Source organism: Rhinolophus ferrumequinum, chromosome 16 (assembly GCF_004115265.2).
Source record: "Rhinolophus ferrumequinum isolate MPI-CBG mRhiFer1 chromosome 16, mRhiFer1_v1.p, whole genome shotgun sequence".
Taxonomy (NCBI): Eukaryota; Metazoa; Chordata; class Mammalia; order Chiroptera; family Rhinolophidae; genus Rhinolophus; species Rhinolophus ferrumequinum.
This window is the reverse complement of record NC_046299.1, coordinates 9948347-9970989: the sequence shown is the minus strand read 5'-3', so window position 1 is coordinate 9970989 and position 22643 is coordinate 9948347. Positions and strand designations below refer to the sequence as shown.

At 54.0% G+C, this 22643-nt stretch overlaps 1 protein-coding gene across 1 annotated transcript in view; it reads left to right on the top strand.

Annotated features, from left to right (window-relative positions):
• The window catches only part of GRK5 (G protein-coupled receptor kinase 5), a 192203-nt gene extending 170394 nt beyond the window's left edge, over positions 1-21809 (top strand). Inside the window, exons 7-16 of the mRNA XM_033130435.1 lie at positions 3830-3893; positions 5354-5494; positions 7980-8170; positions 10851-10888; positions 12677-12766; positions 14341-14549; positions 18488-18625; positions 19772-19909; positions 20377-20508; positions 21156-21809. Coding sequence (XP_032986326.1) covers positions 3830-3893; positions 5354-5494; positions 7980-8170; positions 10851-10888; positions 12677-12766; positions 14341-14549; positions 18488-18625; positions 19772-19909; positions 20377-20508; positions 21156-21254 — 1240 coding nt within the window. The 3' untranslated portion in view covers positions 21255-21809. The remainder of the gene's footprint in view (positions 1-3829; positions 3894-5353; positions 5495-7979; positions 8171-10850; positions 10889-12676; positions 12767-14340; positions 14550-18487; positions 18626-19771; positions 19910-20376; positions 20509-21155) is intronic.
• Positions 21810-22643: the final 834 nt, after the last annotated feature.

Here is a 22643-nt window from a genome sequence, read left to right as displayed (position 1 = left end):
GCGCCTGCTATATCGCCCTCCCAAGCAGCGTGTCCGATTCCCAGTCCTGCCGGTGCCCCAGTGCCTGTTTCCTGTCAGCTTCAGCAACACCGTTCTCATGTCTTCCCGTCCCATACATGTGCAGCAATGTTCCTTCTCATTTATCTTTTCATCTCTAACATTGGGTGAGACTGAGTATCTTGTCATGTTTTATTTGCTGCGTCGTTCTCTGCCAAGTACTCTCACATGCACGGTGGAGACTTGACGGGGCAGATGTGGCCTCCGTGTGACTGATGAGGAAGGAGAGACACAGAGAGGACGTGGCTTTCCTTGTCACCCAGCAGGCCAGTAGTACAGCCAAGGGGGTCCCTGGACCAGGGCTCCTGGCACAGTGCTCTGCCCACCACGTTTCAGGATTTGCAGGGCAGGGTGATGCCTGCATTAAGTCCATTCTGGGCTAAGCTGGTAGATGAGGCTGGGAAAGCAACCTGTGCCCTGAAGGCCTGGCACTCGCAGCCATCTGTGCCTGCTGTGGTTAGAGAGCACGGAGCCATCCTGCTGCTGGGTATGTATCAGCACTTTTGCTGGCTGAGGCCCCTATAGACGCTCAGGAAGCTTCAGGACACAAACCCCCTAGAAGCCCCATTCCCGGTCCCTCCCTGCCCATTTCAGGAAGCCAGAGTAAAACACTGCCCGTCAGCCGCTCAGGGATATTTCTCTGCACCCTGACCAATGGGAATGACAGAGTGAACAGTGGACGGCCTTCTCTGTTAGCCCAGTGACTGTCACTGGCCACCTTATAGGGTGATTTGAGCAGTGGGACTCCCACTACAGAGACCCCCAAAGGGGGCCATGTCCTTTCTTCCTATAGTTCTAATAATGACATTTGAACAGCAGCTTACAGAAAGCCTTTGGATGCAAATGCCTTTTCGATATCTCCATTTCATTGAAGATGCAAGGCTCAGAGAAGTTGATGGATTGGCCTTGGGTCACACAGCAAGGGCCTGGCAAGGCTGGAATCAGAACTCCAGGTCCCTCACTCAAATCCTTCACCTTTCATCTACCCAACACTCCCATTCCAACAGAATCCAGCTGTGGCCACTGACTTTTACCTACTTGTGTATACCAAACACATGAAATGGAGAAATGGACTTTTTAAATCTGAGAAGTTAAGCCCTTTTGCATTAAGTTGTTGAAGCCAGTAGGGACCATCCTAAATGACTGACAACACACTGCCTCCCCCTCCACCCTTTTTTTTTGTTTGCTAACAAGATCATGTCCCCTTAGTGCTGTACTGTTGAAATATTAAAAGGATTCTTTCCCTCCCAAGGTTAACCAAGAAATTCCTCGGAAATTGTATCACACTTATTTCCCCTAGCAGAGGAGTTCTGCGGTAATGTCGACCGACTATTTGTTCTCCATGTATCGTAAACTGTTAGGCCCGGACGCCTTCATGTGGTTTCGAGGGCAGCTGTAGGAAACACTCCCAGGGCGCATGGCGGACGCCGGCGCTCGTCAGGTTTCTCCAGGGCCCGGGCTGCTGTGCAGAAGAAAGATACAGAGCAATGGCCAGTCCTGCAGTGGGGCAGCCCTGTGCTACTGGTGGGCCTGGGCCCCGCATCCTAAAGAAACACCAGGGATGAGAGAGTGAGTCACAGCATGTGAATTCCAGATGGCGTGGCCTGGGGTTTCAGGGCCGTCCTGTGAGAACAGCATGGTCCAAAGATGTGATTTCCGGTGAAACCCAAATCCTCCACTGGACCCAGCAGCCAGAAGAGTTTTTGCGGAAGATTCATTCAAGAGCTGCCGGGTGACCAGAGGCTCATGGGTCTTTCTCGGGCTGACCCAGTTCTTTGGCCCAATTCAGTCTCATTCCAATCCCCACCCTGGTCAGGATCTTGGGGTGGAGTTGGAGGATGTTCAAAAATAGTCCTGCAGATCCAAGAGCCAATTTTAATGTCGTAAAACTGATTGTTTCTTACCCATTTCATCAGTTGATGGACATAGCCATTGTTTCCATATCTTGGCTGTTGTGAATAATGCTGCAATGAACATGGGAGTGAAAGTGTAGTGGTGGTGGTGTGTGTGTGTGTGTGTGTGTGTGTGTGTGTGTACGTATATACAGAGAGTGCCAAAAAATGTATATGCATTTTAAGAAAAGAAAACTGTATTAAAATTGTAATAATATATACCAATAACAAAAGAGGAACACAAGTAACGTTTGACTTCTGCAATTACAAGAGGGACTCAAAGTGGTTACCATCAGCGTCCAGACACCTCTGATTATGGCGAACGACTGCTTGAGCAACATTGACCAAAGTGTCCATTTGTATACAATTTTTTGGCATATATACATATATCCCCACACATCCACAGTGGAGTATTATTCAGTGTCAAAAAAGAAGGAAATCCTGCCATTTATGACCACATGGCTGAACCTGGAGGACACTTGCTAAGTGAAATAAGCCAGACACAGGAAGATAAATACCCCATGATCTCGCTTACATGTGAAATCTGAAATAGTCGAAATCACAGAAGCAGAAAGCAGAGTGGTGGTTGCTGGAGGTGGGGAGAGGACTGGGGACATGTGCAGGTGTTGGTCGAGGGTGCGGAGTTTCAGCCACGCAGGATGAGTAAGTTCTGGGGATCCAACGTGCAGCGTGGTGCCACTTGTTAACAGTACTGCATTGTACACTTGAACTTCGCTGACTGGATAAGTCTTAAGGGTTCTTAACAGAGAAAGAAAAGAAGGAAGGAAGGGAGGGAGCGAGAGAGGGAGGGGAGGAGGGGGGAAGGAAGGAAGGCGGAGGTTGGGGGAGGGAGGAAAGAAAGACAGAAAGAAGAAAGAGGTTAATCCTGTGAGGAGAAGGATGTTACTTAGCTTCACTGTGGTGCTCACTTCTCAGTGTGTACGTCTATCCAAACAGCAAGCTGTACACTGTCAGTTATACCTCAGTATAGGTTAAAAAAAAGTTGATTATTCATAGCCAAACAGGCCAGAGATGAAAAAGCACAAGTTATCTGCAACACAGATTCCGCATCTTAACACATTTGTTTACTTACGCCAAGAAGTTCCATCCTTGCCTCATGGTCAGAGGTCCTGTCTGATTAGACATGCGACATGGCTTTGGCTAATTAAAATGGGGCGTCCGGAGACACAAAGTGATGGTTACTTCCTAAATTCCACTTTTGGCAGACAGGATCTTCTAGTGTTCTGGAGCTATGAGAAATATAATAAAGAGGCCTTGGTGGAAAGGTCAGGAGCCAATGGTGACAGATTGCTGAGACGAGACTTGGACACAGGTCTTCTCGGGGCTCTGCCAGGCCTGGGCTGGAGGAGCAGGAAGGAATAGCCCCGGGCTCCTGGGGAGAGAGCGCTGTAGACCTGCTAGGCAGGCAGAGGTGTGCAGGTGTGGGGAGGGCTGCGGTTTCCGTGTCTTCCGTGGGACACTGAACCTCTGTGGCTCCTGGCCCCCTCCCCTCTCCCTGCACAGAGGACACAGCCTCCTTCTGAGTTTAGCCACCTGATTTGCATTTGGGAGAGAGGGGGAGCCACACAGAAAGTGCGGTCAAGCGGCTTCAGCTCACATTTTTCAAGCCTTCTGCCCTTTTGCTCTTCTCCCAGGCTGCAGGGCGTCCTGAGCTGGTGGCCTGGGATTTGAACACGCAGCCCCAGAGTAAGGCTTTGAGGTCCCATCTGCAGCGATGAATCCTGGGGTCCCCTGGCCTGGTTAGGAGGGCATGGAATTGTGCCTCGCACCCGCTATGTTCAATGCTGCCATCCTCTGTTGCTTATGGATTCTGCATCTTAATACCATGAGACCAATATTGGATTCTTGCTTTTTTCCAGGCAACCAGTAACCAAAAACACTTTCAGGCAGTACCGAGTGCTAGGAAAAGGGGGCTTTGGGGAGGTAAGTGAACGTCCATGTTTTTAGTTCCCGTTCTTTACACACCTTTTCTGTCCTCTCTGGATCTGCCTAAAGTGTCCTGAGCAAACAGCTCAGTTGTGGGCCCCCTGGTGGAAAGGGAGGGGGAGGCTCAGAGCCTTTGGGAAGGTCAGACGTGTCTAAAATGGGAAAGGAGAGTGTGGAGCAGTCTCCTTGTGTGTGGCAGGGGAGGTGAGACAGAGTTGCTCTTGGAGCCAGCCTCAGGCAGGGTTCCAGACTGGAGAGGAGAAATGGGCGTTCTTAGCTGTGTTTGGAGGGAGAAGTGAGGGCATGAGGGGCCTAAATGAGTTGGCCAGAGAACACTGTTTATATGCACTGTTGAACTTTATCTGATCATCCCAGCAGTGAGGCAAGCCTTATTATTCCCATTTTAGAGATAAGGAAAGCTGAGGTTCAGAATGGTTAGGGAACCCAGCCAAGGGCACACAACCAATAAGGGGCAGAACTAAGATTAGCACCCAAGTACCCTGGTTTCCATTCCTCTGAATTATAAACTCGGGCTTCTCGGGGGTCTCTCATCACTGATCCCCCAACAAGCATCTTCTACCAGCAGCTGGGTCTTGAAAATCCCCAGTTAACAATGGTTGCATCTGGTTGGAAACTTAGGACAGAAAATCTAGTGGCCTGTGAGAGAGGAAGGTGCTTTAGGCCCCAGACAGTCATCTAAACATCAGCATAAATGGCTTCTAGATCTAGGATCCACCTAAAATGTGGGGAAGGAGAGCAGAGTGGGCCTGAAGCCAGATCTTGAGGGCAGGGCCCAAGGCAGCTGTGGGTCCAAGGCCAGGCATTGCCCGGTGCTGTGGCTGAGGACTCCCACAGGGCTAGGCGTGGCCAGCTGTGGCCCCAGCAGTCCCCATCCCGAGGCCCAGCGTCCTGGCCATGGAGAAGCTTCAGGAAGGCTTCACGTGTTCCATCTCCTTGGCTCCTTCCTTCCCTACTTTCTTCCTTCCTTCCTTCCTTTCTTTTTTTATTAGTTTCAGGTGTACAAAGCAATGTAATAGATAGACATTTATACCACTTACAAAGTGATAACCCCTCTTCACCAATCTGTTACCCCTCTGATGTCGTATATAGCTGTTATAATTCCATTGACTATATTCCCTATGCTGTACTCCCCAGGCTGTGACCGTGTATGTCTATTTAATTACAGTTGACATTCAATATTATTCAACTTCAGATTCGGGTGTACAGCACAGTGGTCAGGCATCTACACCGTCCATGAAGTGGTCTCCCTAACAAGACATGTGCCCATCTGACCCCTACAAAACCTTTACAACATTATTGATTATATTCCCCAAACTGTCTTTCATATCCCTGTGGCTATGTCATGACTACTAATGTGTATTGTACTTTCTAATCCCTTTGTCTTCTCTCCCATCCCTACCCCCTCCCATCTCCTTGGCTTCTTTCTTGCACCTAAGGTCTGTGCCTGCCAGGTTCGGGCCACTGGTAAAATGTACGCCTGCAAGCGCTTGGAGAAGAAGAGGATCAAAAAGAGGAAAGGGGAGTCCATGGCCCTCAACGAGAAGCAGATCCTAGAAAAGGTCAACAGTCAGTTTGTGGTGAGTATCCGGGGCCCAGTGACGGGCTACCTTCTAGTGACCAGGGCTTCTGTCCCTGGGGACGTGGGTGGTCCTCCAGTATGGCAGTTCCCCATCCGCAGGGAGCTGGAATGCAGTGAGAAGAGCAAGCTGCAGAAAGGCAGCCAGACGCTCCTTTGTCACAAGGCACCTCATGGTCAGTGATGGCTGACTTTGTCCTGTCACAGAGCTAGCTTGGCTCCCCTCTGTGTGTGGGACTCGGGCCTCTATTCTGCAGGGCTCCCTTGTAAACTTCTCGGTGGAAAAAAGAAGCCCACCCTGGGCCCAGCCAAGGAGCTTTGTTTCCACAGACCTCTGTAGGCTGGTTTCCTCATGGCGGAGATGGTGGTGTCGGCCTCCTGGAAAGGCGCCAACTTGTTTTTGTCCGCTGTGTTTCTCTGTCTAAGCAAAGCTCTGTTGCAGTAACAAATTAACCCCAACTCACAGTAGCTGAAAACACCAAAGACTGTTCTATCACTCGCATGGGGTCCAGTCACCAGGCCACCCTCCTCCGTCTTAGTCATTGAAGTGTGCCCTAGGGATGCAGAGGCTGTCACTGCCTCAGCCGCAGTGACGAGCCTCACTTCTGCCTGCAGTCTGTGGGCCAGAGCTCGTCCCTGCAAGGGGCACGCCACCTGCAGGGAACTGTGGAGGAGTGTATTTGCTCAGCTCTAGGTGTCTCTGCCACATGTCACTACAAAAAAACAATGTATGTACAAGGTGAAAATTCAAACAGAAAATTCAAACAATGTATGTACAAGGTGAAAATTCAAACAGCACAGACTGATACAAAATAAAAACAAAAGCCTCCTTCTTTAAAGGAACCATTTCCACATGTTCGATTCATTAAGCATGAATGTTTAATTTCCCCTTAAAATGTAGATCGTTTCCTATATCCAGATCTATGGCTGCACCTTTTTTTAAAAAGCTGTGCGCCATTCCCCTGGTCTACAGGGAAGAGAGAAGCCAGAACCTGTGCAGCCAATCCCCACGGAGAGGAGCGTCTCTGGTTTTGAAGCCACTGCAAAACAGGCTGCGCTGTCCATCCTTGAACATCCCTTTGGCACATTTCTGTGAAAGTGTCTGCAGGATGTGTGCTGTGTCAGAGGGTGTGTGTGCCTTCCATTGGGTAGCTCTCCGTGAAGATTGCCCCAATTAAACTCCCACGAGCTGTGTGTGAGAGCAAGAGACGCCATCAGCCTAGTGCTCTCATTATTCCCTAGGAAGGGGTGGTTATAAGGTGACGCTCAAAGAGGACAGAAGTGTGCGTCTCTGGGTCTCATCCCAGGCTGCCACCAGCTGCCAGCCCCGCCCAGGAGATGCGGTTGTGTGGGAGGCAGTGGACGAGACCAACACCAGCCACTCTTTTGGCCCCAGGCCTCTTTGATTCTGGAAGCTTCCTCTGTGCTGCCAGTCCCCTTCAGTAGGGACCACTGCCGCCATCTTGATGCTGTAGCCCTCGTCAGGAAAGGAAAGGACTGTTCTGGCTCTTGTCGGGGTTGGTGATGGTAGTTTCTACTCAGGGAAAGGCTGTGTGCCTGGCAGACCTGAGGTGACATGTCTTCAAGGGCGTGGACCTTCCTCGACTGTCCCCTGTCCTCTGCCCCTGCTGGAGTCCTTCCTAGGTGATCACCTGGGCAGGTGTGGGGAGGGTCGGGGGGTAGCACTGTCCGTTGGTGCCAGAGCACAGTCCACAGAGCTCTCACCCTCACTGCCGTTGTCTCCTTTCCTCAGAAATAACCCTGTTGTTCCTGACATTTTTTTCCAAGTTCTCTGGCCCGGCCTATCTCCAGCCTGGTCCATGGTGGCCAGATTTCGTTTGTACCATCTCCATAAATGGAGAAGGACGAGCACCACCCAGTGTACTTTGCCTCAGACGCAGTCCCGCCGCCTCTCCCACCCCCATGGCCTCTGCCCACGCGCCTCCGGCTGGTCTCCACCAGCAAGGGACTAGATCCCCTCTGCTTATGGTCCCTCTGGCCAGGCGTGTCCTGCGTGCAGTGGGAGACTGTCTCTGCCACGCTGGTTTCCACTTCATGAAGCCCCGCTGGCCACCTCCACAGCCCAGTCCCGCGTCCCTGCAATGGTAACGTTTGAGGGCATCTGGGCCTTGCTTTTCTTGACGAACCGACAAGGCAACATACAGTTTTGGCCAACTGATGCCTGCATGTGCTTTTGTGGTGTGAACACAGAGACACCATCCTGGCCGGATCCCTGAAAGGGCAGGGGACCCGGTGCCACTCCCCCTTTGCCTCCTCACCTGAAACCACTGAATTGGAAGGTGTGAGTCCTTCATCAGCCCAGAGGGGCAGCGGACAGAGCGCTACGAGGCCGTCTGGGTGCAGGGGGGTGGCATGAAACTACGTCAGCTCCCCCATCCCCCCCGGCTTCAAGGACCCTGAGGAGGACGAGCAGAAGCGGGGGGCAGTTGGCAGAGCCTCACGGTACTGCTTTCTCGTGCTCCCAGGTCAACCTGGCCTATGCTTATGAGACCAAGGATGCACTGTGCTTGGTTCTGACCATCATGAACGGAGGGGACCTGAAATTCCACATCTACAACATGGGGAACCCTGGCTTCGAGGAGGAGCGAGCCTTGTTCTACGCGGCAGAGATCCTGTGCGGCTTGGAAGACCTGCACCGCGAGAACACCGTGTACAGGTGAGCAGGCTCGCCCATCCTCCCACCTGAGTCTGAGTGGGTGGCGACCCGTCCCTGCCTTGGGTCTTTGGTCATTCCTGGCCTGGGAACCGAGGCCTGGTCATTGCCCTCGAGGGTGAAGGTGCTTGAGTCGGACAGACTCCCCCTTGGAACTGAGTGAGTGAGGTGGGCTGCTTAGGGGGGCCAAACGTGGTGGCCACTGGTCCCTTCACTCAGTGCCCGAGGACTCGCGGTGGAGCCTGTGGTCGTGGCCTGGACTCAGCCCCAGGAAGACCTCAGGAGGGTCAGCACCACCAGCAGGCCTCCGTCCGTCCCATACTGCCTGACCTTACGGAACCAGGGGCCAGGTTCTGGGAGCAGAGTCCTGCAAACTTGTCTCACAGACCTCCTCAAAGAATTCTGACACATTTCTGTGCCCTCATACATTTTAAGTAGACATCTGAAATAGCCTATCATATGTTTAAATAGTGGTTAATACTAATGTTTTGAAACTGAATAGTGATATCGCATTTTTAAAGGTATCCAGTGGAATCTAATTGTTGTGGCAAATTGATTTCCACTATCATCCATCAAAAAATGCATGAAACTCTTTAATGGTGAGGAATTCCCTCCCATTTTCTCCTCCACTACCCTCCTCCCCCACAGAATGTTTTTATAAAGTAATATAATTTTTTGCCTAAGTCTTTCATTGATCAGCATTCAGCTCTGAAATATATAGATATATATGTTTTGTTTTCTTTAATTTCCTTTGACTGTAAGGCTCTAAGTATCAAAATAATTTCTTCTGTTGAGTTGCCATTATAGTTATTGCTGCCGTGTCCCCTGAAAATAAGACCTGGCCGGACCGTCAGCTCTAAAGCATCTTTTGGAGCAAAAATTAATGTAAGACCCGGTCTTATTTTACTATAATATAAGACTGGGTCTTATATAATAATAATAATTAATAATAATAATAATATAATGTAATACCTGTTCTTATTTTACTATAAGATCAGTATAATATAGTATAATATAGTATAATATAATATAATATAATACCGGATCTTATATTAATTTTTGCTCCAAAAGGTGCATTAGAGCTGATGGTCCGGCTAGGTCTTCTTTTCGGGGAAACACGGTAGGAGAGCCCACTTCTAATGGGGACCCTGGAGAAGGACACCATAGTGATTAATATTCAGGAGCTGGCCGGGCCCGTTTTTCTTCTGCCCGTTAGGAGAAGAGGTGGGAGGGGAGATCCCAAAGGACGCCATCACAGGCCATTATGATATTAAGGACCTAGAAATCCCAGCCTGTGGGAACCCCCTGGGCGGTTCCCCCACAGATCCCCAGCACACAAACCCCAGTTTGAAGACCTTTGCCGTGGAGCCCTTGGTGGAGATTACCTTGGGAGTCCAAGGTTTACAAAACAAGAAGGAAGGTCTTGATGACATGCCCTTCCCCCACACACACCATGTCCCCATTTCTGCTTTTGTTTTCATTCAAGTGAGAAGAGAGTCAGAACAGTTTTCTTAAGAGTGGGAGAAAGAATCCTCCCCTTAATTGCCTTTCATTAAAAAAAAAAGGCGGCGGCCGTCCGAGTTCCAGCCTGAACACTTGCCGTGGCCTTCGTGGGCTGGGGTTCTGGCCTGTGCCCACTGGCCCACTCTCTTTCCAGTCCTGTGGCTGCTGGTTTTTTGAGTCAGTGGCTCTTGCCCTTATTTGGAATTATTAACACATCAAAAAAATGCAAATTAAGTAACAACAACAACAAAAAGTATTTTGTGATGAATAACTACATACGAAAAGCAATTATCACTTTGTGAGGCTGCCCACCGCCTTTGGGCACCTTAACCACTCCCCAGGAGGACAGCTGCCATCAGTTAAATCAACAAAACCAGTTGGTGGAGAACCAATCCTCAACCCAGACGCTGTGTATTGTCTGCCCACCGGTGAGCTGCACATACACCATCCTACTGGCTGTTCCTTTCCTCAGGGGGAGACCTTTTATTAGTAAAACTAGACACTTCTGCTGCCTGTTCCCCCACTGGGAATGGGGAGGTTCTCTTTCTTAGGAGTATGATTGTGTCATCAAAGAGAAGAGAGACATTAGGGACAGGAGAAGGTGGCCACACCTACAGCTGTACCTTCTGGCTGCACTTTCTCCCAGGCTGTGGCTCAGCTGGAGTTGGGAGATATCCCAGGCTCCTGGGGCCCCTTCCAAGGGGGTCATTCCCCGGGGGCAGCCATCCTCATCCCTACAATTCTCTGTCCCAATTCTACAGCTGGCGCTTTGTTCTCAGTAACTTCTCTCCCTTCATTCCCAAGTCCTGCTCTGCCTTCAGGGCACCCCAGGGCCTCCTGAGACCTCGGGCTCTTCCCAGTCTTGGAGGGGTCTGTCACCACCCCAGCCAGATGTATTCTCAGCCCTGGAGGCTGACAGTATGTGGACAGGAGCCATGACCAGCCTCGGCATAACCTCCCGCCTAGTCACTCTCCAGGGTCGGGAATATGCCTATGACAAACAGTGGAAGGAGAGAAATTAGCCCAAGATTGTCTTGACCCATAGAGAGGACAGACAGCCTGAGCCAGGAAGTGGGGAGGAAACCTGCAGGCCTGGCTGGCCCAAGGGGTCCACCCGATGCCAGTGTGCCCTTGCTGCCCACAATAGCCACACTCACAGCTTGTGATCTTTCCCTTTCAGAGATTTGAAACCTGAAAATATCCTGCTAGACGATTATGGTAAGTCAGGGAGCAGCTCAGAAGATCCTTTTCCTACTGTGTAGCTGAGGTGAGCGTCGCAACTCTCAGGGAGGGGGCAGAGGGCCTCCCAGAGACTCAGGCACCGATCCTGGGCCCACGGGAGGGCAGTGGGCAATAAGGGGTGGGGCCCTTTCCATCTCCTCGGTCCTGGGATCCTGGGAAAGGCAGTGGGCGAGGCTAAAGCTCCCACTTGGTAAGAAGCCGTGTGGCTCAGTGGAGAGAGACAAAGGGGGGGAGGGAGGAGTAGAAGGGGGGGGAGAGAGAGAGAGAGAGAGAGAGAGAGAGAGAGAGGAGCCGATGTGCTGAATGAGGAGTCCAGAACTTCAGAGGTGCTGGGCAAATACTGAGCTCTAACACAACTTCTCTGTACCTCATCTGCCTTGTTTGTAAAATGGAAACAAGGGGCCCTGCCCTGCCTACGTCAGAGGGTGGTGGTGAAGTTCCGACAAGATAGCTTGAGGGGAAATTGTTTTGTCAGCCATGGCCAGCTACAAATCTGTTAGTCATTAGTGTTTGTGCATCACTATTGTTGTTTTTCTCTGTGTGCACGCCTGGGTAACGAGGATCGCCACAGCAGTGCCTCACAACTGTATAGGCTGTCACGCCTAGGAGAGAGTTTTGATGTCTTTCATTTGAGTAGATCTTCCCATCTCCACAGAGAGCAAAGGGCTGGCATCCCTGTACCCATTTTATAGACGACAAGGTGAAGGCTCAGAGGAGCCAAGTTGCCGTGGTCACCCAGCAATATCAGTGGGGAGCCAAGAGCAGAGGCCAGCTCCCCCAGGGTGCCCCAGACACCAGGCAGCCCGACAGGGTAGGGGACCGGTCGTTGGTGACCTGGTGATGCTGCCATGTGGAGGAGTAGGCAGAGGGCCCGGTGGCCACCAGGCTTCCTATTCCCTGCTGGTCTCAGAGCCGTGCCCACCGCTGACCTCTGCCCCAATGGCTGGAATCCACGTGCTCCCTTCACCCTTCCTGCCTTTGTCAGGAGCCGCTGAACCTGGGGGACCCACGCAGCTCTGGCCTGGCCGGAGAGCCTGGCATTGGGCCTTGCTGAGGTCCAGGCTGTGGGGGCCCTGGCACCCGCAGACGGGGATGGGGGCAGTGTTCCTTCCTGCAGGGTCAGATGTGGCCGTGACCCCTGTCCCTGGCTGGGCCACCAGCTGAGACAACATGGAGACGAGCTGTCAGCATGTTGCCTCAGCCTTTGGGGGTCGGTCCTGGACGGGGGCTCTGATCCATCTCCCAGTCCCCAGGGGCCTGGGCATCTTCCCATCTTGTTTCTGTAAAGGGAGAAAACCACCTCCAAGACTATCGAGGCAGGACAGGGAGTTGCTTTCAGAATTGCTTTATAATTTTTCCCCTTAAGCAAATTGTTGCAAAATGTCAGGAGAAGCTCACATTTTTTCCATGAAGCAATCCCAGAATCAGGCCAAGGCATTTTAAACTTTGTGACCTCAGCCTTCCAAGAAGCCCATTAGAGCATTTTATGAGGCAGGTCGGCTAACGTCCAGCCAAATTCAGGCGTCCTTTTGCATCTTTATGTTTTTCTCCTGAAAAATAATGATTTACCCACATCCTCTGACACCTGGACTCTCCCAAGGGTCTGCTGTCACCCTGAAATAGCAGATTGGAGTCCCCCTCTCTGTGCAATAAATGAAAACACAGAGTTCACGTGCCTTGCCCAGGGGTACACAGCAAATCTGTGGCCCTGCCTGGGGTGGGGATGCAAATCTGCCACCCGCTGACCCTGCTGTTCCCCTTCAGGCCATATCAGGATCTCGGACCTGGGCCTGGCCGTGAAGATCCCCGAGGGAGACCTGATTCGTGGCCGGGTGGGCACCGTCGGCTACATGGGTGAGTTTGGGTGTGGCCCCTGCCCACACCCGCCTCTTGGCGTCCCTGGACTCTTTGTGCAGCTCTGATCAAAAGTGGACTCTCAGTGGGAGGTGACAGGTCTTAGCCAGGTTGGGGGGCAGCGTTGGATGTGACTTGACTAAACTGAGCTCTCTGTAATCCCCAACCCCAGCCCCACCTGTGTCTAAAGCCAAGCCATTCTCAGGCTCAGTGGCCAGGGGTGGCACACAGCACTGCTCAGAAGTGGGGGTCCAGTGGGTTGGCGGGCAGCCTTTCCGTGAGAGCCTGAGAGGAGGGAGGTCATTAGGACAGGCTCAGAAAGGAGAGGAGCACACCACTTCTGTGTCACCAAGCGTGATTCTAAGTAGACACCAGCCTTGAGCTCTCGGTCCTGCCTCTCCTGAGGCTACTTGGAGAGTGTCTTCCTGGGGCTGCAGGGAAGAGACGGAGCTACGTCCAGTCCCCCGGATCCGTCCCCCTTCCAATTAGGGAACGCCCCTGGGCTTCTTCTGCACACCTCACACACATGCCTTCACTCACCCCAGCAGGTAGAGGGCTCCAGAAAGCTCTGGGGGCCAGGGATATGGTTGTCCTCTGTCCCCCTCCTGCCAACAGCACATGCACAGGATTCTGCTTGTTGTGGTGCTAGAGGGTCCTTTTCAGAATGCATGACATTTGGGAACCTGTGGGATTTGTTTCTGTGTGTATGTGACTGTGTGTATACACATGCAAATGCTGATGGATGGACGATAGATAGATAGATAGATAGATAGATAGATGATAGATAGATGATAGATAGATAATAGATAGATGATAGATAGAGGATAGATAATGGATGGATGGACGGGCGACTGATTGATCTGTCTGCACCTGTGCACATGTCCGCTGTGCGCCTATGTGTGTCTCCCCGGCGCAGTGTGGCACGCATCTGTGTACACAGCCCCTGGTGCGTACATGCCAACACGTGTGGATACATTTGCCTCTGGATATGTGTGACCTGCCTGATGACGTGAAACTATCTTTTTGGCACTTCTATGGTGAATCTATAAGTCATTTTATCAAAGTAGTAGGGAAGCCATAGGAAGAGGCTGTTTGAATTCCAGGTAAATTTAAAATCATCTTTAATTTGAGTGAACATACCCTCGTTCATTGATACAAATGTATGTATGCGACACCCACTATGTGCCAGCTGTCCTACCTGTTACTAGGACACAGCAGTGAATAAAGCAACTCACATTCTTTATGACATTAAAGGGGGAGACATTAAAGGAGCAGGCTGTTTCCATCCACTGTGGTCAGGCTTCTGAAGCCACAGAGTCCTGTGGGAGCATAGAGGAGAGCAATCAGGGTAGGCTCCTTGGAGGAGGTGGTATATATAGCAGTTGGTGAGTAGGAGTCAGCAGGGGAAGCTGTCCTAGCCATAATGCTCAAGGCTTCATGAGGAACATTATCTCTCCTGGGAGCAGGACTTCTGAGGCCTGGCTGGCATGAGCCACAGCCCTGCGCCCGGGTGCCTGGGCTGTCCTGCCACCAGCTGTCTCTCACCTTTCCTCACTCTCCACCTCTGCCCCCAGCTCCGGAGGTCCTGAATAACCAGAGATATGGCCTGAGCCCCGACTACTGGGGTCTGGGCTGCCTCATCTATGAGATGATCGAGGGCCAGTCACCGTTCCGAGGCCGCAAGGAGAAGGTGAAGCGGGAGGAGGTGGATTGCCGGGTCCTGGAGACTGAGGAGGTGTATTCCCACAAGTTCTCTGAGGAGGCCAAGTCCATCTGCAAAATGGTGAGCTCCTGGTGAGCCAGATGCTGCCCTTGGGCCAGGTGTCCAGCGGTGTTTCCGCGCCCCGCTCCCAACTGAGAACAGCCAACGACTGAGGTGGCCAGGGTCTGGGCACGTGAGGGTGTGGGCAGTGAGACCAGGCCAGAGGCGCCGGCGCTGCCTGCTGGACTGGGGTGGTCGGCAAAGGCTACGGGCGCTGGGTGGTGATATTTCCAGTCTTTGGACATCTTATTACCCAGTATTCCCTCTATAAGTGGAATGCTGGTCACACCTGTATGGCAGCATCAATGGTTAGTGAGATTTGACCCATCTAGGCAGGGTGCACGTGAGGAGTGACACTTAGATAGGCAGAGGGGAGGAGGGGGGACAGACTGGGGGCTGGGAAGCCAGGCAGAGGAAGGAGTGGCAAGAACCATCAAAAATGGGGCTGAAAGAGAGTCCACCCCTGGAACACTGCCCTTTCCTTCAGCCTGGCCAGGGGCTTTGTGTGGGAATGGCCACTTCCGGCTCCTGCCTGGCTCTTAGGCTCCCAGCTTCTGCTGTGCCCCTTGGCGCCCTCCTTCTTCTGGTGCCCAACACAGCTGTGCTGGCACCCACACCTCAGGCAGCTGCCCTCGAGTGGCGGCCACACAGGGACAGGGGGGCCTGAGTGTCCAGTCTGCGCACTTGCAAGCGCATGGACATTCTCTCCCAGAGTGTTGCTGTACCCAGAGCAGCAGGCAGGCAGGTGGGACCTCCCACCTCTGAATCGTGTGCATAGCAACTAGGTTGGAGTGTGGAGAAGAGCAGGCCTGGGAGCGGATGAAAAGTAGCAAAGCTTGTGCTGCTAGAAAACCAGACGCTGCACTGCTGGGGGCCCAGGAACCACCTGGCCTGGCTGCCCGTCCCCAGGAGGCCCCTCTCCTGGATCCATCCATCTGCTGCTTGACCACTTCCTCTCACCACCTTCAGTCTGACGTCAGGGAGCCCTGGGAAGAAGGATTGGCGCTCGAGCTGCCATCTGACTGCTTCCAAAAAAAAGAGGATGCACCGTTCCGTCATTTGCATGTGTGAGAGACAGTGAGGGAGGGGCAGCAGGTCCAGGCACAAACACACACCCAGCGCCTGTGGCCACGGGCCAAACCGCAGCTGGGCACTTGCCTACAAAGCCCGAGGCCTCTAAGAGAACAAGTAGTCACAGCAGCCAGAGTTGGGTGGGAAGATAGGAAAAGCAAGGCAGAAAAAGGCAGGTAAATGGAAATGTGGGCTCCTGGGGATGTTTGAAAACTAGGGGTGGGGAGTGCCAACTATACTTGGTTATGTCAGTCAGGGTGAGTGTATACCCAGTGGGACGAAACTCGGCGAGGGACAGAAGAGGGAGGTCAGAGCATCATCAGATGTCCCAGGTCAGGGTCGAGGATTCAGAGAAGCAGGTCTTAAGAGACCCCAACAGGCACCTGGGACGTGCTGAGAGGACAGAGAGGCACAGAGCCCGCAGTCATCCACTTTGGCGCCTGGCTTTGGGGCCCCAGGACCAGAGGCGCTGCTGTCCCTTGTCTGCCCCCTGGTGGCCACGGGTGGAAAAAGCGGCGCTGAGCCTGGGGCTCCAGGTACACCTGGGCCTGTGGGTGCCTCGTGTCAAAACAACATCCTATCGTCTTCCTCAGCGGGAAGAACCGCGGGAGGCCTCTGGTGTTGCTCCAGCTTCCTAAAAATGACCCTGGGGCCTTGGGATTCTGGTCTTGGGCTTCTTCTGTGCCTTTAACCACAGCCCGTCTGGTCTGGCAGCCAGGCTTGCTCTCTCCCCTCCGACGGGTGCTGGCTCAGCACACAGTAGGGCCCAATTATAAGAAGACCATGGAGGCCCTGTGCAGCTCCAGCCGTGCCTGCCTGAGAAAGCCTCTCTACAAACAGCAAGAAAGCTGGTCCTTGGTCCCTAGATTCTGTCCCCCATTCCATTTTGGCAGCTCCTCTCACTGCCCCTGGGGTCCTGAAACTCTTGCATCTCACTGCCCGCTCCCCTGAGTCCAGCCCCCCGCCTTCTTAGGCCCCTGCTGAGTCCCAGCACTGGTCCTTCTCCACCCACCGCCTCAGTCTCACCTCTCCTAGCCCATCGCTGGGCCTCTGCCTCCAGGAAGGCCCTCTCCCTCTCACTTCTGGTGTCATAGTTGTACCTGGTGTCATAGTTGCAAACAGGCATCGTGTAGGTAGATGTTTAGTTCAGTCTGCACAGTGTTTTGGAAAGAAGTGAAGGGTGGGTTCATTCCCAAGATTTATTATTGGAGAGATTTCACATAAAAACCTGGATTTTCTGGCTTCTCTTGATAAAAGCAGCAGCCCTGGCCGACATTCCTGCCTGATGGGAGCTGATGGGCAGCCTGGCGTGGCCCACCTGGCCCCCCTTCACCTGTATCGCTCTCATTTGTGTCACCTGTCTGGCCGGCGCTGGCAGGCCCTGGGGTCTGCAGCCAGGAGGTTCAGGTCCACACGATGAGCCTGCCTCTTTGGGATTTATCAGAACAGGGAGGAGCTCGGGCACAGCGCAGCCCGATTCCCGAAGCTTTTGTGGAAAGGTAAAACCCCCCGAGAAGAGAAGCTGAGTCCCCGAGTTACCAGCTCACTGGGTGAAACACATCTAGGTGGTCAGTGGACCAAAAGGTGACATTGGACTCGCGGCTTAGTCCTTTCAGGGCTATGACGTGGTGCTTGCCCCACTGCCACCTTGGAGTCCTTTGTTTGGGGTAGAGGCTGTCCCTGAGAGCCTCCCGCTCCAGACCGGGAGCCCCAGGAGGCTCACCTGCCTGCTGGCTCTCACTGCGCCCCCAGCCCACACAGACCAGCTGGAAATGCGTCTGGAAGGACCAAGCACAGAAGGCCCGAGGTACTGGTGACAGAAAGGGCTGGACTCCCTCAGGCGCAGACTACCCACCTTGATTTTACGTTCACAGCAAACAGTAGATTCCAACTGTGTACAAGGTGCAGTGCAGTGAGGCAGGGACACTGGGACTTCGGGACAGGGGCCTCAGTGCTGTGGACGTCACCTGGCTGCTCTCCTCCATCATCAGCGGAGGCTCAGCCCTCCCGCCTCATCTACCTTCACCCCACCTGGCCTGGCCGCCTGCCCTGCAGCCTTTTCCTCTCCTAGCAACCCTCCTGCCTCTTGGTTCGATGAGGACACTCCCCTGCCCCGATCTCCCCGGCTCCCCACTACCTGCAGACCTGGCCTTCAGGACCCTCTGGCACCTCTTTCAACCAGTCCCCATCACACTGACGGGACCCCACGCTCATCCTCCAGTCACACTCAGATGGGGGCTCCCCATGCACACCCCTGTGTCCCTCCACCTGGTGTCTCCACCTTCCCGCCTTCTGAAAGCCTATCTGTCCCTAATGCCCCTTCCCCAGGGAGGTTCCCGACCCCCCAGCTGGCAGCCAGTTCGCGCTCCCCTGGCCCCATGGTGTTGCATCTTTGTTGCCTTGATGGGGCCTCTAAACACTATTGTGCCTTTCTTCCCTCCCGCTCCCCCACCCCAGTGCTTTGCACCAAGTAGGCTCAAGTCAGCCCTGTACCTGTGAGTTGAGTAAGTGAATGAGAGGCCTCCAGGTAGAGCCCTCGCCCTTGCAGCTTCCCTGTATCAGAAGAGGTGCCTCCCATGTAGTGAACGTCAGCGGGGGCCCAGTACTCACAGGCACCGGCATTCCTGCTGTCCTGGAGGCTGCAGGCATCTCAGCGGGCTCTGGATGTGGCCCCGGACGGGACCGTGAAACGAGCCCTGAGCAGGGCCAGGCCGCGTCCACTGGGTTCCTGGGTTGCACAGGCTGGAGAAGGCCGGACGAGGGACACCGGGGAGGCTAAGGGATGCACCTCTGACAGGGAGGTGACCACAGGCCTCCCACAGCCCCTCTGCCTCCAGGAGGAGGAAGGACCCCCGGGCATGGCCACATGGGACTCTGTCTTTTCACAGCTGCTCACCAAAGATGCAAAGCAGAGGCTGGGCTGCCAGGCAGAGGGGGCTGCAGAGGTCAAGAGACACCCCTTCTTTAGGAACATGAATTTCAAGCGCTTAGAGGCCGGGATGTTGGACCCTCCCTTCATTCCAGACGTGAGTAGCCTCCCCCAGCCCGGACTGAGCCTGTGCACTGGTTCACAACCTTCATTTCCCCGAATGTCCATGCTGGGCCCCGGACAGGGAGCTGAGGGGACCCGTGGGCAGGAGGCGGCCTCTGCCCTCTAGTAACAGACATGTTGCCAGGTCGGGGGTCCTTCTGCACCCATCCTGGAGTCATCGCCTTTCTGAAGTCCTCGTCTCCAGACCCCCAGGCTTCCAGAGTCCCTGGGAGGCCTCTCCCACCAACTTTGAACTCCTGGAGGGCAAAGCCCATCCAGGTTCATCTCGTGAGTCCTGACATAGAGCAGCCCCCATTGCATGTTTGACAAACGAGTGAGACAAAAGATACGACTGCCGTAACAGCGGCAGCCCGTGGTTTGGCACCAGGCTCGGTAACAGCACTTACCACAGCCCCAGCGGGCACAGGTGCTTCTGTATCCCATTTTGCAGGTGAGGAAACAGGCCTATGGAGCTCTGTGACTTTGCCCAAGTTCCCAAGCACCATAGCTGGGACCCCAGCCCGGCCTGTCTGGCTGCAGAGCCTGGGTGCTGCACCCTCGCATGAGGAGGGGCCGGGAGGTCCTCCTGGGACATCCTCCATCGCTGCATCCCTGCGTCACTGTTCCCGGTGAAGCACTGTCTCTGCCGTGCCCATGCCTGGCCCTGGGAACCAGTGTTTTTCTCTCTGTGGAGAACTAGACCAGAGCCCCCAAACTGCCAGCCCTCATTCCGACAGCGATGACTTTGGAAACATTTCCACTGCCCCGATCCTGTGGGCTTTGGGGAGAGAAAGAATACCTGATAGGGGAGTGGGGATCCCCAGGGGTGCCGAAGAGTGTGAGCTGAGAGATAGGGGTGTTCTGACTGCCCCCACCGCCTGGCCCAGCCTGGAGGAAAAGCATGGGTGACCTGTGGCATGTGGGAGGGCGTGATGGCAGGAAGTGGCCCCAGGCCCCCTGAGCTCATGTTTCACCCTGGCCAGGGTCCGCTTGGCGGATCTGAGAGAGGGCAGCACAGGTTCCCGAGGTGGGGGGTGGCCTCGGGCCGACGCCCCTCCGCTCCTCCATAAGACCCGCAGGCCTGGCTGGGGGACCGCGGGGCCATGGGCAGGGCCCGTGCGACTGAGCTCTGCCCTCTCAGCCCCGGGCCGTGTACTGTAAGGACGTGTTGGACATCGAGCAGTTCTCCACAGTGAAGGGCGTCAACCTTGACCACACGGACGACGACTTCTACTCCAAGTTCTCCACCGGCTCCGTGCCCATCCCATGGCAAAACGAGGTGAGCAGGCTGGGCGGCCTCGCCCTGGCGGGTGGGTGCCATGAAGACAGAAGAGGGACTGCTGGGGCAGGCGTCCTTGTGGCCTGGACTAGGGCATTGTGTGGGGTGGGGTCAGAAGAGGGAAGAGGGGGCAGGACAGACGTGGCCAGTCTGGATGACTCTCTCGAGACCTTTGGCTGGGAAAGGAGGGAAAAATAGAGCAGTGGCTGGAGGCACAAGTGGGAGTGAGTTGGGGGTCTTATAGTTGGGTCAGATGAGACAGAAATGACAGGGCAGAGGAGGGGGCTGAAGCCCTGAAAGGGGGAGGTTCAGTGGGGTGAAGGAGGTGTGGTGGTGGACGTCTTCTGCCTTCTCAGTGAAGGCGCATACAGGCCGTCGGGGAGAGGCAGTGGGCAGGTGGTTCCTCTCCACCCAAGATGACGGCCGCAGCCCCTCACACTGCCCATGTTTATGCTCCGCTTCTGCAGATGATAGAAACAGAGTGCTTCAAGGAGCTGAACGTGTTTGGACCCAACGGTACCCTCTCGCCAGACCTGAACAGAAGTCACCCACCAGAACCACCAAAGAAAGGGCTGCTCCAGAGAATCTTCAAGCGTCAGGTGAGAGGCCACCCCCCCACACCCCACCACCACCACCACGCGCAGCTGTCCTGGCCTCTGCCCCGGGGACCCTAGGCCCAGGCACTTCCCTGCCATTGAGACCAGAGCTGCAGATTTCCAACTACATGTGGGGCTTGGGAGCCCGGGGGGCAGCGGCAACCTTGAAGGGGCAGGCAACCTGTCTGAAGCCCCCAATACCCACTGGCTGAAGGGACCCCCAGGGTGGAAGGGCAGGGCCAGCCCCAAGTTTACCTTTCATCAGGCTTTCTTCACCTCGGCACTGTTGACGTTTTGGGTTCTTTGTCATGTGGGCTGTCTTGTGCACTGACGGATATTTAGCAGCCTCTCTGGCCTCCAGCCACCAGATACCAGTAGCACCCCACGCCCTACCCCCTCTCATCGTAAAATGTCTCCAGACGATGTCCCGTGGGGACAGAACCACCCCTGCTAGAACCCTGGCCCTGAGTCTGCAGAGAGAGTGCAAAAGGCAGCTAAAAGCAAGAGGAGTTCTGGTCAGCAGCCCCTGACCCACAGCCCTACGTCCCGGTCCAGAGGCCCCTGTGACGTGCAGGCCACAGGGCCTGGCTCTGCGAGGACTGACTTGCTTTCTCTCTCCCTCTCTCTCCCTGCTTACACCCCACTCCCAGCACCAGAACAATTCCAAGAGTGCGCCCAATTCCAAGAGCAGTTTTAACCACCACATAAATTCAAACCATGCCAGTTCCAACTCCACCGGAAGCAGCTAGTTCCAGCTTGGCCTTGAAGTCCACAATGGGACCAGCCTCGACCCTTCTCCTCAGAAGCGGATCTTGTGACCCAGGAGCTTCAGCTCTGGCCGGGAGGATGGGGGAGCCCTCCAGGAGCCGGGGAAGGAGGCTGTCACCCCCTCAACATAGAGCCTCTAGGCTTCTCAAAGCAATTTCCACTCAGGTCTGTTTGCAGAGGTGGCCCTCGAGCCGGGGTGGACTGGATTTGTCTCTGTCGGACATTGCAATAGAAATCCAATTGGATACGACGACTTGCACGTATTTTAATAGCGTCATAACTAGAACTGAATTTTGTCTTTATTATTTTTAAAGAAAAGTTTTGTAAATTTCTCTATTGTCTCAGTTTACATTTTGTATATTTGTATTTAAATGAAAGTCAGACTTTGAGGGTGTATATTTTCTGTGCAGCCACTGTTAAGCCATGTGTTTTCAGACATTTTAGAGGGGGTGGGGGGATTAAAAAAAAATGTGACTCAAGACTTCCAGAGCCTCAAATGAGAAAACATTTTTATTAAATGTAGAAAATGATTCACATTTCACCTTTAGAAGGATTGGTTGTATCCATCTCTCTAACCTTGCCCTCTCATTGGTGTCACCCTTCTGTTGGCTTGTAAGAATTGGAATTAAATCCTCCGAGACACTGTTGGGACTTCTCCCCCAGCCGGGACGTCCTCTGCTGGGTCCGTGGGGTTCCTGGGGCAGCTCCGGTAGAAGGTGCCCTGTCCCTGCAGGGGCTCCCGGTGCCCTTGTGGCTTTGGCCTCAGCCTCTGCTTCCACCTGAAAGGCGGCTGGTCTGTGGAGCCAGGCGTCTTCAGCACAGTGGTCTCTGGGCCTCTTTCTTTCTAAGCAGGTTCTGACTGCTAAAGCCAATATGTTTTAAGGAGGCTTGTTTGGGGGGAGGGGGAGCGTTGTTTTATTCTATTTTTAAGAGAAGCATCGCAAAGATAAGGAGTCGTCACAGAGCCCCAAGTGTCCCAAAACTGTATGGCGCATGGGGGCATCAGGGAGTGGAGTCAGCGGGTCATCCTGGATGAGTCTGTAGAAGGAGGGTGGGCCTGCCCAGGGGCTCTGGGCTTGTTCCTTAAGTCTTCACGGGGTCACAGGGCCTTGAGAGCTTCCTGGGGCCCACAGATTCATTGGCCCAGGTGGCATGGATGGGGTTAGCTCTCCAGAATGCCCAAGGAGAGGTTGGGCCACCAAAGAAGCTCAAGACAAGCTCACTGTCACTTCCCGGGAGAGGCGGGCAGAGGCCAGCTCTAATGGGGGTCTTAAAGATTCAGGCAGAGGTAGCCTCAGGAGGACTTGGTGGCTTGGCCAGACCAGGGCCTCTGAGGACAGTCCCCAGGCCCTTAGAGCATGGCCATCTAG